The sequence below is a fragment of the Saimiri boliviensis genome, chromosome 9 (genome assembly GCF_048565385.1).
Source record: "Saimiri boliviensis isolate mSaiBol1 chromosome 9, mSaiBol1.pri, whole genome shotgun sequence".
Classification (NCBI taxonomy): Eukaryota; Metazoa; Chordata; class Mammalia; order Primates; family Cebidae; genus Saimiri; species Saimiri boliviensis.
In genome coordinates this window covers 39008240-39025209 of record NC_133457.1, presented here as the reverse complement: position 1 = coordinate 39025209, position 16970 = coordinate 39008240, and the positions used below count along the sequence as shown (strand labels likewise).

General features: G+C 39.1%; 1 protein-coding gene and 1 pseudogene across 1 annotated transcript in view; one reads left to right on the top strand and one right to left on the bottom strand.

Annotated features, from left to right (window-relative positions):
* Window positions 1-4590: 4590 nt before the first annotated feature.
* Window positions 4591-16970, bottom strand: part of UBE2E2 (ubiquitin conjugating enzyme E2 E2) — a 357133-nt gene continuing 344753 nt past the window's right edge. Inside the window, exon 6 of the mRNA XM_039480217.2 lies at window positions 4591-5438. Coding sequence (XP_039336151.1) covers window positions 5341-5438 — 98 coding nt within the window. The 3' untranslated portion in view covers window positions 4591-5340. The remainder of the gene's footprint in view (window positions 5439-16970) is intronic.
* On the top strand, window positions 14435-14923 carry LOC120368327 (transcription factor BTF3 pseudogene; annotated as a pseudogene).

Below are 16970 nucleotides of genomic sequence, written 5' to 3'. Positions count from 1 at the left end.
CAGACAATGAAGAATGTGATCATCTTACTTCTAGGCAATTTTAACACAGCAGCAGGCTCACCAGCAGAGTGTGATCTTTCACTGCCCCTTGTACTGTTCTGAACTATAGATTAAGTAAAAGAATCTTGCTTGGTGTTTCTGAATGTGCTCAGAGGCACCAATTGCAAAGCATCTGTTACTTCTCTGTTGCATAGCTTGACATGATTTCTCAGGAGGTCTCAACTTCTATAAACCAGGATGTGATTGTCATCCTGAACTCTAACCTCCTATCTAATTTTTAAAAAGATGGGTGAGGGTCATGTTGAGGGGAAGGAGGGGATGCTATAAAAGGTGGACTGGGAGTCACAGAGCTCCACAGGTTGTCAAGGTTAGTGGGTAAGGTTTCCTTCTGTAACCAGAAGTGAAAACTCTGACACTGGGCATTCTGGAAAAATTGGGGTAGGCCCCCACTCTGACTGTATGGATTTATAAACAGATAAGATTTATAATCAGTGGTTACATATGACCTCCATTTTCCCGTGTGGGTCCCATGTTTAAAAATTCATACATGTTCCTTTTAAGACATCTTCCCAAAAAGCATATTAGTCTTCAGATTACTTATTCTATTCCTTCACAGAAAGACCTACATACCTTAAGCCATGTTTGGAGATGTAAAGAAAGGGTCCAGTTGGTTTAAATCCCTCAGAGGACTTCAGAAGCAGGAAATGAATGAAGAGGCCTAGGTGTGGAAGCCGTAGAGAGGGGCAGGGGCTCTCAGATAGTAGAGTGCACTTCTCTTCTAAAACGATCATTGTGCATCACGGAAAACACTGTCCTTAATTAGGGCATTGCCTAAGATCTTACCCTGAAACTGAACACAAAAGCTCGTGTGACCAACAGTCTTGGTTTGTCCAGGAGCAAGGGGTTCCTGAGACATAAGACGTTCTGTTTTAAGATAACCTTAACCCACATACCAGTGCTCACGGTGGAACATGAGAGTGAAAGGAATGTGAACACTTCTTCTATTTAGCAGAGAAGGAATGCTCCAGGCTCAAGCAACCAGTCGGTTCCCAAGGTGGATGTGGGGAAACACATGGCTACCATGGAAGGTCCTCAGAGGCCAAGCTACTCTAAGTTTCTTGATGGTCTCAACTCCAATAGATTCCAGATATGATGTAGCTTAAATGTTAGGGTTCAGAATACAGCTAGGTCAGCTCTTCATTTCCTCTGAGGACAATTCTAGGACTAGTTGAGGTATAGGATGTGCTCATTCAGCTTGCAGTCCTGGTCCACATATGAGGATGCCCTGTATAGTAGGAATACTTTGACAGTTATAAAGCCACCCTGATATAAAATGCAGGTGATCAGGATACTCTGGTAGGGCTTTTTGGGTGCAATTTCAACTGTTTTCAGTATTAAGCATAAACATCTCTCTTTTTAAAAGGTAACAGACATTATAAAGTTGCCATGCCTGGCAATAATTAACACTCCTTTTATTGCAGTACCGAGATGCAGGGGAAGTTCAGGAGTTTTCCAAGTGACACCTTTTCTCATGGCTGCTCAGATCTGCTCAGAACCTCTAAGATTAGAATGCTGGTCCCTCCTGTCTGGTCTCCCATCTAATACCAAGTCCACATTTTCTTCAACATTTTTTCCCCATTTTATTTGAAGACAGCAAAACTCTACCACCTAGGAATTATACTCCACCTTGACTCCAAGACTGAATTATGTGGATTCATTTTTATGGTATGCTCTCACAGACAGAAGTAAAGTCCTATGAGGTCTTGTAGTTGACAGCAGGGGCTCTGGTGTCACATGCTTGAGTGGGAAACTGGCTTTGTCACCTGGATAGCTTTTTGTGACTGAGGGCCACCTCCACCCTTAAGGGGCAGGCAGTCATCATAATAGATGACTTCTTATGGCCTGGTATAGTATATTCTGAATAAATATTATTTCCTTTATTTTTAATTCCTAAACAAGTATTACATGATAAACTTCTATCCTAGAAGAAGAAGACTGACTACTTCTGTAACTGCTATCATCAGTGGATTCCTGTAGAACAGACAAAGAATGTTCAACTTATTTGCAGCTTAATGACAAATTAAGAACATAACCTTCTGAATGATTGAAGATCAACAAATATAATCTCAAACCATATCCTCAATAACCAATGGTCTTGCCTCAGTCAAGGATCTGCCAACGTTTTATCTAACACAGCTACAAATACTATACTTAACAACAGCTACTGCAAAAAGTTCAGTAACATTAGCGTACAGAGTAATTTCTAAATTTTAGAAATCTTATCCCCATATATTTAAGCCAAACAATTTAGTTTACTGAGTGCCAAGTTACTTTTAAATCTTATTTTACAAGCATTTTCAAACATTTATTGGAATTGTATTGCCTGCTGTGACAACAGATTTCATGTAAAATCACCATGTTATTTGGAATCTAGTCTTAAGCTCTACTAAGAGTTTTTTGTTTTCTCTGGAGTTTCTCTAGCTTTTTACAATTTGAAGCTGGATATATTTGTTTGTCATGAAGTATTTATAATTTATAAAGTTGGGAGAGAAGTTTTTCAGCCTCTCGATATCACGTATTAGTATTAAACCTAAAAATGGCTCACAGGAAAACAAACAGGTCAGTAACTAGAATTCCTACTAGAGTTGTTGTAATCTTTGGCTCCAAAATGACACAAATTTTGTTTTTGAGACAGGGTCTTGCTCTGTTGCCCAGGCTGGGGGGTGCACTGGTACAATTATGGTTCACTGCAGCCTTGACTTCCTGGGTTCAGGTGATCCTCCCACCTAATCCTCCTGAGTGGCGGGGACTACAGGGGTACACCACCATGCCCAGCTTATTTTAAAATTTTTTTGTAGAGACTGGGTTTTGCCATGTTGCCTAGGCTGGTCTTGAACTCCTGGGCTCAAGCGATATGGCCACCATGGCAGGCCAAAGTGCTGGGATGACAGGTGTGAGCCACCAACCCTAGCCTAATAACACATTTAAATGGTCTGACATAGAAGTAGATATGAAATGTGGAATATAATATACTTATTATTTAAAATACGTGCTGGCTGGCTACAGTGGCTCAAGCCCATATAATCCTAGCAATTTTGGAGGTTATGGTGAGAGGATCACTTGAGGCCAGGAGTTTGAGACCAGCCTGAGCAACATAGTGAGACCTTGTTGCTACAGAAAAACAAAAACAATTTTAATTTAAAGATTGCCTATTAAGGTCAATATTAGTATTATGGGTTTGGTTTAATCGGCCAAAAGTAGGGGAAAAAACCAGTTTAATAAAATTTCATTTTCAATGGTTCCATGCTTTTAGTGCTGAATTTTAAAATCTAAAGTATTAAAGTAAAAATAAAAAACTCTGTGGTGAGAAACACTGTAGGCAATTAAACATTTTAAGCAATTTTCCAAAAATTAGTATTGTGCCATGTTGAATTTATTTTATGTTAAAGAAAGAAATGACACATAGTTATCTGATTTCTCCCTGATCCCCCAGTCTATGGTGGTCTGTATCAGGAATGACAAACTACAACCCATGGCCAAATCCCATGCCTATTGTGATAAATAAAGTTTCACTGGAATATAGCTGTGCCCAATGTGTTTACATCTGTCTGTGGCTGCTTGTGCCACAACTAGAGGGTTGAGTACTGCAACGGACCATACAGCATTCTGGCACGCTGAAAGATGTTTTTAAATAAAATAAATGGTAAATCGTATTAAAAAGACCAAAAATATTCTTGGGTATTTTGGTTTAAAAGTGGCATTGCAATATTTAAATATATTTTCTTAGGATTTATTTTTAACTAGTTAAAAACAACAAAAACTGTATCTTTTCAATCAGGCATTTTAAATGTTAAAATATTTTGAGGTGGATGATTATATTTGTAAATTCTACTATTCAGCAGTGAAACTGTTAATGGTTCCTTAATGAGACCAAGTATATAGTGGGGTCTCTAACTGTATTTGGTGGAGGAGTAGTAGAAGTTTCCACTATGCTGTGTTACACAAAGAACCCTGAATTATCAATCGGCAAGTCAGCGTGTTCTAGAAACTACAACACCCACGTTTCCTCTGCCTGCTATAGCTGCACACTAAAATAGTCTGAAGGTGAAGCCAGACAGACACCCTTGTCATTGAATGTGTTGACCGTGACCAATACAGTTGAGTTCACTTCTTTGCTAAAATCATGGAGGAAAAAAAAGAACAAAACAAAGCTTGAGGGCAATCACTGTAACAATTTTGAGAGAAATAAAGTCGAAAGTGGCTGAACACAATGAGTAGCTCAGACTTCACTTTCACCAGAAGGCTATTTTTGGAGTTGCATACTTTTAATTGTTGATAAAGAAGGTTGTAACAGAAAAAATGCCCAGTCAATATGTTAAATGATAGCAATCTGCAATAACAACCATAAAATCATCAGGCTACTGACAGTTGGAGAAATTCCACATGCTAAGCAACTCAACTACAAAGAAATATTAGAGGTTTGAGATGAAAAATACACTTGAACCTGTAATTGAATTAGACAAGCCTCACTGCACGTAAGGCTACAGCGGTCACCAGGACACAAAGCAAATGTCGGGTTACCAGAGTGCATTTTATCAGCCACAGTGATTTATTGAGTGCTTTAATAATACAAGTGTACATCAACTGATCCACAGTCAAAAGTGGCAGGTCCCTAAGAAATTTACAAGCACTTTAAGTAAATCAAAATACATATTATTTTGTTCAATCCAACAGTCTTCTGCGTTGGGGGACAGAAGCCTAGTGATAAACAGAGTCTCAGTAATGCACAGTGATTCTGATTGAAGCTCTTGTACAAAAACTTGTTCCCAGTAGCATGCACCCACCAATAAAGACTTCAGTACAAAAAATTAACCCTAAGCACTACATTTAAGTAGAAACAAGATATAATTCTGAATGTGTTTTCCCAAAGATCACATAAAAGGAAAAAAAATCAAAATCAAATAAACAACAACAAAAAAAAACAAAACCACACAGTAATACAAAGCTTTGTAAGAAAGCTCTTACTATTACAGGTCCAACATTGTTTGCACTGAAAACAAAAGTTCCCATCTATGATGAGGTGGGAAAAAAATCCCAAATCTTTCAAGTTAATAGAAATCAACAAGGGAATAAAATGAGAGAAAAAAGAAAGCGTGGGAGAGAGGAAGTGGGGCAGGAAGAAGTGGGATGGGAAGATGGACAACATACCATCACAAAATGGTTCCAAATTTAATAAAAATAGGAAAATAAGAACCGAGGTCTGGAGGGGTGGGTAGGGCTACCGATGCACTTGGTGAATGTGCTTGCACAGGTCCGGCGGGGGCAGCAGGCAGCAGGCCCCTATGTGGCATACCGCTTGGTCCACTGTCTGGCCATCCGGTCGTGCTCTGCTCTGTTGGTCATGTACTGTGTGGCGATGCTGCCCACCAGAGGGTCAGCTGCAAGGAAAGCAGAGTTGGGAGTCAGTAAATACCAGCACCGCTGGGGAAGCAGTGTTCAGAAAGCTGACAAGCAGCAAGAGGGGAGGAGAGGAGAAGCTGCTTTTCTAACCTGGACCACCACTGCTGAGGCTGAGCCAGTGACCTGCTACTGATAGACTACATTTCACACCAGCTGCCCAAAGAGTCAGCTTTCTGTTTTATTGATAGCTCTTATCATATTTCTTGACAAGTCTTATTCTATTTCCCTGTCCCCGCCACATACTTCTCACCCTGTTCCCTTTGTGTATTTTTTTCTTTTGAGACAGGGTCTTGCTCTGTCATCTAGGCTAGAGTACAGCGGCGTGATTACAGCTGACTGTAGCCTTGATCTCCTGGGATCAAGCAATCCTCCTTCTGCCTCAGTCTCCTGAGAAGCTGGGACCATAGGTGTGTGTAACAATGCCTGGTGAATTTTAAAATTTTTTTGTAGAGATGGGGTCTCACTATGTTGTCCAGCCTAGTCTCAAACTCCTGGGCTTAAGTGATCCTCCTGCCTCAACCTCCCGAAGTGCTGGGATTACAGGTGTGAGCCATTTGTCTTCCAGTAGATACTTCATGGAGAAAATGCAGGTGGGCTATGGGAGGAGGACTCCAGGATTCTTGATGAGCCCTCTTGGGAAGAAGTTTGGAGGTCTGGACAACTCCTTAGCCTAGGCTGGCACCACAGGCAGGTGGCACTCTCCTGCCAGATTATCTTCTCTAAGGAGGTGGCAGAGTCCGAGTTGGACACAGTCAAAAGAGGGGAGAGATGGTCCACTTTTTCCTCAAAATTTGGGAACATCGAATCTACAGAGCTCATTATTACAAAAATACTAATAGACGTTACTAATAGCTGACACTCACCATGATTTACCATGTCCTAAAACTCTAACATGTTAATGACATGGATTTATTTGTTTATTTATTTATTTGCATTTTAGCTTTTGGGGTACATGTGAAGAACATGCAAGATTGTTGCATAATGACATGGATTTCAGAGGAGCTGACACAGGAGGAAACTGGAGCATAAGGAGGCTCAGTCACTTGCCCAACATGGAGCAATGGATGGAGCAGGGCTTGGAGCCAGAGTTCACCCTCTTAACTACAGGGTACTGGGAGATAGCTTTCTATCCAGAATATTGAGTGGGTCAACGTTTAATTAGAAAAATTGGGGCACAGTGGCTTATGCTTATAATACCAGTACTTTGGAAGGCTGAAGCAGCAGGATCGCTTGAGTCCAGGAGTTTGAGTCTGTAGTGAGCTACAATCGTGCCACTGCACATCAGCCTGGGTGACAGAATGAGACCTTCTTTAAAAAAAAGACCCCTCCAAAAATTAATTAATGAAAAAAAAGTAACTTAGGTTCCTAAAGATCCCAGATTCTACTCTTTTCCCTAATTCTCTAATTTTACTCTTTCCCTGATTTCCCCCTCTCCACCCTTTTTTGGTATTGGGAATTTGGGTGTATTAGAGCAGGCAGGTAGGAAGGAACCAAAAGGGAAAATGAGAAAAGTCATGAAAAGCTAATGTTTAGTAGGAAAAAATGGTAGAGAATCTGGAAGTATGTGTGTGGTCCAACACTACCTGCAACTTGGGAAGATCCTGAGGCTCTAACCCTGTAAGACATCCATAGTCAGTCATATGTTCTCAATATGAAAGGTGTAATAAAAACACTACCTTTTAATCCATCTGCTCAGGCAGATGATAACAAAGGCTTTGAAAGCCTCCTCAACAAGACCTTGCTCAAGTTTTCTTGGAATTGGGCTTATCTTGTAATAATTATTCTAGGGAGAAGCCAGTTTCCTACATTCACTTTTCACTTATATCACAATTACTTGGCATGTGGGTTTGTTCAGAACTTCTGCCTTTCTGCCTACTCTTTGTGATTCTTCTCCTTCATTTTCCCAGATGTTGAAACCAAAACTCTACCATTTAAATCAGTCCAGTCAAGATTCATAAGATTTAAACCAGCAATACCAAATGCAGACCCAAAATACCTGGGAATTGGCCAGGATACTATTTCTGAAATGTGGCCTTTCAGTTGAGCCTAAGTAATGACATTCGAGTAGAAAGGGTCTATCTTTGAAAAAAATAATCTTGTTCCGACTCCTGGCATTCTAGAATGCAAAGACTAAGGTGAAACGTGGGCATCCTTAATAGCTTAAGTTTGTATCACTCAAGATAGGTGCTTAATTAAATAGAACTTACATTAGTGAAATACACTAGAGAGCCATTCTAACTTACTGATCGAGGGAAGGCTCAAAGTCAGAAGAATGACAATGATGTATATGTTCCACCTCAAACTGTACCCACATCCAGAGTGTACACACTGGGAATAAGACAGGTCTGTCACTTCAGCTCAAAGTGGGCAGAAAGAAACAAATGAAGAATAAAGGGAAAAAGAAGCTGTGGGGTGGGAAGATGTGTCATATCAAGTGTTAATAGTATTTCAGTACAGGCAAAAGGAGAAACAATGAAAAACAAGTTGGAATGTTGGTAACACAATTAGCGTACATTGTGTAAGCTTTTTTTCATGCTTAAATAACGTTGAATTGCTTTCAAGCTTCTTTTCCGTTTTCAAATTTGATTTAAAAATATTTTTTCCACCTGTAAAATTATACATGCTAACTAACTATAAAACAGTAATTAAAAATCACCTCAGACAATATGCAAGACAGAAAGTTGAAAGCAAAGACCATCTCATGTATCAATCCACGCAAAGAAAACTACTGTTATCATCTTGGCATGTTTTCTTTTTATACTTCTAAACATAACATGTAAAAAAAAGGGATTAACTTATATTCTGCTTTTGTAATCTTTTAAAAAATAACTATATGATTTTTATATCAATATGGCAAATAACTTTTTACATAAATAATTGTCGATCTACTTCATCATTTCTAATACCTGAATTAAGAACCAATTTCCTGTTTTTAGATGTTTGGGTATTCTCCAACTTTTGCTTTAAAAACAATGCTGTGAGGACCATTACCACACATGTATCTTTGGAAGTGATGCAAATCCTAAATTTGTTTACAGTATAAAATGAAGGCATAAAGTAAAAATATAAAATGAAGGAGTTAAAAAAAATCATGTTATTGGCTGGGTGTGAGGGCTCATGTTTATAATTCCAACACTTTGGGAGTCTGAAAGTGGAGGATAGCTTGAGGCTACAAGTTGAAGACCAGCCTGGGCAACACAGTGAGACACCCATCTCCACAAAAAAATAACAAAACTTAGCCAGGTGTGGTGGTGTGCCCCTGTAGTCCTGCCTACTTGGGAGGCTTGCTTGAGCCCAGAAGTTTAAGACTGCAGTGAGCTGTGATCATGCCATTGCACTCCAGCCTGGGTGACAGAATTAATGTTCTATTAAACATAGTAACTATCTTCTCATATCAATTTACATGTCCCTATGATTTTCTGAATATTACTCCCAGTAGCTAGTGTTTAAACTAGTATTTCATGAAAGGAGAAAAAGACTACTAACCACTTTTTCGTATCCTGCACATAAAGATTCAGTTCAGTGGAATAATCCTGAAGAACTAGTTGTGAAAACGAATCTCTGCTGAAAATGGTAAACTGTATATGCTTAATTAAGGAAGGACTTTTCAATGTCAAAATCTGAAAATACTGTTTCTCAGCAGAATGTTAAACCTAATAAATGCTAAATAAAAGTAACAAATCTAGCAAAACTAAATGGTAATAAAAAATAAAAACCATGTTAGATATAGTGAACCCCAAGTTTCTCTTCAAAGAACCAGTATGTCAGTATGTTCAGCTCTCTTATTATTTAATTCTGTATTTTAAAGTTTAACTTCCTTGTAGTTTCAGTAAACAACCTTTTCCACCAGTTCTAATTAATAGTTCACATCTGTTCCCCCAGTCCCGTCCTGTCCTGACTCATCCCGGTCACCTGTTCCAGTCACCTGCTCTGGTCTCCTGCTTTGACCTCTGCTTATCTGCTCTGATCTGCCCATAACCGTCCTTCCTGCCAAACCACCTGCCCCGCCACTCTGGCTCATACTCCTGCTCCTTTTAAAATAGCCAATCAGAATTAGACTAGACTGTGAGGTCTAACCCTAGTCAATAGGGGAATGACACAGCAGTAGGGGCGACCTCCTTCAGGCATAAGTACCCCTTTCCCTCCTTTGTCCAGGTTCCATCTGTGAGCCGTACCCTTCTATAAAAGTAAATTGCTGTGCTGAGGAAATTTATATTCAAGTGCTACTTCTTTTGCGGCATTGAAAATTCTACTTACAACAACCAAGTTATTAATCAATGGTTTTTTTTTTTTTTTGAGACAGGGTCTCACTCTGCCATCCAAGCCAGTCTCCAAACATAAATTGCTGTACCCTATTTCTCTAACAAGAAGAAAATATTTCTCATCATTTTGGGTTTCCAGATTACTATTTTACCAAATCTTTATTAATATTTGGGATTATCATCTGTCCATTTACCTCATCTTTACTAAAGAAAAGCCACAAAATTAATCAGTAGATAAGTAAACTGAAATAAAAGTCTCCTACATTTTCTGTTTTTGTCCAGTAATTATTTACACTTTTGAAAAGAGGAGCATGTTCAGACTTATACAGAGCAGGGTTAGACAACTTTAAGTACTTAACTCTCCCAAATACCAGTATGACCTGTATTAGAGGTTCCCTGAGGCTGAGGTATAGCACCTACAGTGTGATTAATAGAAAATCATAGAGATGGAAGTTGGGTATACAAAACTTTCCTCTAAACCACATTTCCTCATCTGTTTAATAAAAATCATTTTTTTTTTTTTTTTGAGATAAGGTCTTGCTCTGTTGCCGTGGTTGGAATGCAGTGGCAGGATAATGGCTCACTTCAGCCTTGATCCCTGGGATCGAGCAATCTTTCTACCTCAACCTCTTGAGTAGCTGGGACTATAGGCACACACCATGTCCAGTGAATTTTTTTTTTGGTAGAGACGAGGTCTCCCTATGTTGCCTAGGCTGGTCTTAAACTACTGGCTGCAAGTGTCCTCCCACCTTGGCCTCTGAAAGTGGTACGATTACAGGAAGAGCTCCTGTTCTTAGCATCATAGCATTTTTGTTGACAAAATATCAGCCATAATAAAATACTAACCTGAATGAAAGTGTAAGACTGCAAGATTACTGATGAAGGGGAACAGGCCTTCTTCTTACTCATCTTTACTTCCTCCCTTACTCATCATCTCACCTCTGTCTCCCTACACAATTCAGAAGCAAAGAGTACATACTTGTGAACTAACCATCACTATTTGCAAGTGAGTGAATACTGACTGCGTGCATTGGCTCATGCCTGTAAGCTCAGAGCTTTGGGAGCCTGAGGCAGGAGGACAGCTTGAGCTGAGGATTTTGAGACTAAGACTGGGCAACACAGTGAGAACCCATCTCTACAAAAATAAAAAAAAAAAAAAAATAAAAAATAGCTGAGTGTAGTGGCATGTACCTGTGGTCCCAGCTACTTGGGAGACTGAGATAGGAGGTTCACTGGAGCCCAGGAGGTCATGATTATAGTAAGCCATGATTGTGCCACTGCACTCCAGCCAGAGTGACAGAGTGAGACCTTGTCTTTACAAAAAAAAAAAAAGATTGTTATGCATATTCTTCCTCTTCCCATTTTTTGAAATTTGTGGTATGTGCACCTTTGATTCTAAAAGAAAAAGACTCAGACAATTCCTACCCTGCCTCTTTAATGGATGGAGCTACACTGGGTATCGTGGAAGCCAGAGGGTTTATAGTCCTGTACAGAAAGGGGAGAACAGAGACAAAGATCAAAACTAAAAGGGATTGATGAATGTAGATGCAAAAATCCTCAACAAAATACTAGCAAACTGAATCCAGCAGCATACAAAAAAGCGAATCCACTATCATCAAGTAGATTTTATCCCTGGGATGCAAGGTTGGCTCAACATATGCAAATAAACAAATGTGATTCATCACATAAACAGAATGCAAAAAACCACATGACTGTCTCAACAGATGCAGAAAACACTTTTAAAATTCAACATATCATCTTGTTAAACACCCTCAATAAACTAGGTACTGAAGGAACATACTTCAAAATAACAAGAGCCCTCTATGAAAACCCCACAAGCCAACATAACACTAAATGAGCAAAAGCTAGAAGCACACTCCTTTGAAATCCTGAACAAAACACGGATGCTCTCTCTCACTATTCTTACTCAATATTACACTGGAATTCCTAGCCAGAGCAATCAGGCAAGAGAAAGAAAGAAAAGGCATTCAAATAGGAAGAGAAGAAGTCAAACTATCCCTGTTTGTAGACGATATGATTCTATACCCTAGAAAACCCCGCTGTCCCTGCCCAAAAGCTCCTTGAAACAACTTCAGCAAAGTCTCAGGATACAAAATCAATGCACGAAAACCAGTAGCATTTCTATACAGCAGCACCAAACAGGCTGAGAGCCAAAACAAGAATACAATTTCATTCACAATAGCCACAAAAAGGATAAAATACAGCTAACCAGGGAGGTAAAGATCTTTATAATGAGAACTACAAATCATCGCTCAAAGAAATCAGAGGTGGCAAAAACAAATGAAAAAACATTCCATGCTCAGGGATAGGAAGAAGATTGTTAAAATGGCCATACTGTCCAAAGCAATTTACAGATTCAATGCTATTTCTGTCAAACTATCAACGACATTCTTCACAGAATTAGAAAAAACTATTTTAAGATTCATTTGGAACCAAAAACAGCCTGAATAGCCAAAGCAATACTAAGTAAAAAGAATAAAGTTAGATGTGTCAGATGACCTGACTTCGAAGCATACTACAAAGCTATAGTAACCAAAACAGCATGATGCTCATACAAAAACAGACACATAGACCAGTGGAACAAATTAGAGCCCAGAAATAATGTCACAGATTGATGACCATCTGATCTTTGACAAAGTGGACAAAAATAAGCAATGGGGAAAAGACTCCCTATTCAATAAATGGTGCTGGGCTAATATACAGAAGACTGAAATTGGACCCCTTCCTTACATCACATACAAAAATCAACCAAGATAGATTAAAGACTTAAATGCAAAACCTAAAATTATAAACACCCTGGAGGACAACTAGGGAAATACCATTCTGGACACAGACGCAGGCAAAAATTCCATGATGAAGACTCCAAAAGCAACTGTGACAAAACCGAAAATTAACAAATGGGACCTAATTAAATGAAAGAGTCTGCACAGCAAAAAACCAACCAAACAAGCAAAATACGCACACAAACTATCAAGAGAATAAATAGAAACTCTACAGAATAGGAGAAAATATCTGCCAACTATGCATCTGACAAAGTTCTAATATCCAGAGTGTATATGGAACTTAAACAAATTTACAAGCAAAAAACCAACACCATTAGAAGGTGGGCAAAGGACACAAACAGACATTTCTCAAAAGAAGACATATATGTGGCCAAACAAGCATATGAAAAAATGACCACTGATAATTAAAGAAATGCAAATCAAAATCAAAATGAGATATATCATCATGACACCAGTCAGAATGACCATTATTAAAATGTCAAAACATAAGAGAGGCTGGAAAGGTTATGAAAAAGAGGGAACGCTTATACACCGCTGGTGGGAACGTAAAGCATTTCCACAAATCACTGTGGAGAGCAGGTGGTGACTTCTCAAAGAACTCAAAGCAGAATTACCATTTAACCCAGCAATGGTATACACCTGAAGGAATATAACCTTTCTACCACAAAGAAACATGTATGTGTATGTTCATTCGTAGCCCTATTCACAATACCAAAGATGTGGAATCAACCTAAATGCCCATCAATGGTAGATTAGATAAATAAAAAGCTGTGGTACATATACACAAAAGAATGCTACGCGGTCATAAAAAAGAATGAGATCACGTCCTTTGCAGCAACATGGATAGAGCTGGAGGCCATCATCTTAAGCAAACAAAGGAAGAGAAAATAAAATACTGCATGTTCTCACTCATAAGTGGGAGCTAAACGTTCAGTACCTATAGACACAAAGAAGCAAACAACAGACACTGGGGCCTACTTGAGGATGGAGGGTGGGAGAAGGGTGAGGATAGAAAAACTACCTATGCTTATTACCTAGGTGACAAAACAAACTGTACACCAAACCCCTGTGACATGCAACTGACCTATATAACAAATTTGCACATGTACACCTGAAACTAAAATTAAAAATCCAGGCTAAAGCTGGGCATGGTGGCGTGTGCCTGTAATCCCAGCTACTCAGGAGGCTGAGGCAGGAGAATTGCCTGAACCTAGGAGGCGGAGGTTGCGGTGAGCCGAGATCGTGCCATTGCACTCCAGCCTGGGTAACAAGAGTGAAACTCTGTCTCAAAAAAAAAAAATAAAAAAAAAATTCCAGGCTAAAATGGAAAAGCAGCAGCTACGTGGTAAGAGGAAAGTGAATCCCGAGGAAATGGAGAAAATGGCAGACTGCTGAACTGCTGCTGACTCTCTTTGCAAGACCAAAGAACATTCCATCTTGACTGGTTGGTAGGTGGTATGGAAGAAATTACGTGAAAAATTTTTTTTTATTTCCCTTTCATAAGAAAACATACACATCTTGAAGAAACACAAACAAAAATAGTATAGCATTGTGGAAAAGGGCATGGGCATGATCCAGAATGTCTGGGTTTATACCTCAGTTCCACCACTGAGTCAGGTCACCTTGTGCAAATTACTTAACCCCTATGTGCCTCAGTTTCCTCAACTGCAAAATAGGGACAATAATGGTATCTGTTCCATAGTATGTTATGATAATTAAATAAATTTATCTTTGAAAAGCATATACAAATTGAAGACAAATAAGTATTTGTGTGCATCTTTTAAGAATATAAATCTGAGCTGCCATCTTGCGTCCCCGCGTGTGTGTGCCTAATCTCAGCTGGTCCACCCGAGACCCCTTGAGCACCAACCCTAGTCCCCCGCGCGACCCCTTATCCGCTCCGACAAGATGAAAGAAACAATCATGAACCAGGAAAAACTCGCCAAACTGCAGGCACAAGTGCGCATTGGTGGGAAAGGAACTGTTCGCAGAAAGAAGAAGGTGGTTCATAGAACAGCCACAGCAGATGATAAAAAACTTCAGTTCTCCTTAAAGAAGTTAGGGGTAAACAATATCTCTGGTATTGAAGAGGCGAATATGTTTACAAACCAAGGAACAGTGATCCACTTTAACAACCCTAAAGTTCAGGCATCTCTGGCAGCAAACACTTTCACCATTACAGGCCATGCTGAGACAAAGCAGCTGACAGAAATGCTACCCAGCATCCTAAACCAGCTTGGGGTAGACAGTCTGACTAGTTTCAGGAGACTGGCTGAGGCTCTGCCCAAACAATCCGTGGATGGAAAAGCACCACTTGCTCCTGGAGAGGAGGAGGAGGATGAAGTTCCAGATCTTGTGGAGAATTTTGATGAGGCTTCCAAGAATGAGGCAAACTGAATTGAGTCAACTTCTGAAGATAAAACTTGAAGAAGTTACTGGGAGCTGCTATTTTATATTATGACTGCTTTTTAAGAAATTTTTGTTTATGGATCTGATAAAATCTAGATCTCTAATATTTTTAAGCCCAAGCCCCTTGGACACTGCAGCTCTTTTCAGTTTTTTGCTTATACACAATTCATTCTTTGCAGCTAATTAAGCCGAAGAAGCCTGGGAATCAAGTTTGAAACCAAGGTTAATAAAGTTCTTTGCCTAGTAAAAAAAAAAAAAAAAAAAAAAAAGAATATAAATCTAATTGTCTTCGTAAAGACATTTTCTTCAGACAAAATCCAAAGTCAGCATGGCTCCCAAGGTCTTCTGTGATACAGACTTTATCTTTCTAACCTCCTCACGTCATGCTTTAACCGTAATAAATGACTTAAAAGTTTTAAGTCATTAAATAAGTCCTGCTCATAGACGGCAGGGGTTTGAGACTAACCTGGTCAATATGGCAAGACCCTGCCTCCACATAAAGTTTAAAAAATTAGCTGGGTGTGGTGGTACATACCTACTGTCCCAGCTACTCTGGAGGATCCCTTGAGACCAGGAGTTCAAGATTGAGGGGAGCTATGGTTATGCCACTGCACTCCAGCCTGGGTGTCAGAGTGAGACCCTACCTCAAAAATAAATAAATAAAAAATTTAAAAAATAATAAAGGACCAAAAATTTCACCATTTACCTGAAATAAAAGCCCTTTGTCATATGGCACCCTTGCAAAATGTTTAATATGATCAGATCTGACATTAGACAGGAAGTTACATGACATTACCATAAGAATTTTTAAAACTTAAACTAAAATATTTTTAAAATTTGGGGTACTTTCTGGGACATCTGATTACCTGAAACAAGCTACTAAAATATGCAATAAAAAAATAAGCCCTGCTTTTTCATTACTATGTACCTTTGTTTATGTTGGTTCCTCTACCTGGGATAACTTTTTCTACTTTTTCACCTGGCAGGCTTCTACTCACTTCTCAACATTTAGTTCAAGCATAGCCTCCTTGAGGATGTCTTCCAGGGGCTTCCTAGCAGTCTTATGCCTCCCATCTATGATCTGCCTGTTCATATCTCTATCATTGTACTACATATACAGGCATACCTCGGAAATATTACAGGTCTGGTTACAGACTGCCACGATAAAGTGATGTCACCATAAAGTAAATCACACATATTGTTTTGGTTTCCCAGTGCATGTTTACACTATACTGTAGTCTATTATGTATGCAATAGCATCATGCCTTAAAAAAGTACATATCTGACAAAGGGCTAATATCTAGAATCTACAAAGAACTAAAACAGATTTACAAGAAAAAAACAAACCCATTCAAAAGTGGGCCAAGGATATGAACAGACACTTCTCAAAAGAAGACATATGGCCAAGAAACATATGAAATGGAGGCAAACCATTCCCTCTACAAACAAGCAAACCACCTTGTTATATACGTACCTATGCAACAACTCTACATGATCTGCACATGTACCCCAGAACCTAAAGTACCATTAAAAAAAAAGAAAAAAAAGTACATACCTTAAAAACATTGCTGAAAAATGCTAACAATCATCTGAACCTTCAGCAAATCATAAGCTTTCACTGATGGAGGGTCTTGCCTCAATGTGGATGGCTGCTGACTGATCAGTTTACTGAAAGCTGGGGTGGCTATGGCAATTTCTTACAATAAGAGAACAATAAAGTTTGCCACAATGATTGACTCTCCCTTTCAAGAAAGATTTCTCTGTGCATGTGATGTTGCTGTTTGATTTTGAACTTCTGTCAAAATTGGAATCAATCCTCTTAAATCCCACCACTGCTTTATCAGCTAAATTTACATGTAACATTCTAAAGCCTTTGTTGTCATTTCAATGTTCAAAGAATCTTCGCTAGTAGATTTCATCTTAAGAAACCACTTTCTTTGCTCATCCATAATAAGCAACTCTTCATCTGTTCAAGTCTGATCATGAGATTACAGCAGTTCCATCACATTTACAGGTTCGACTCTAATTCTTGTTC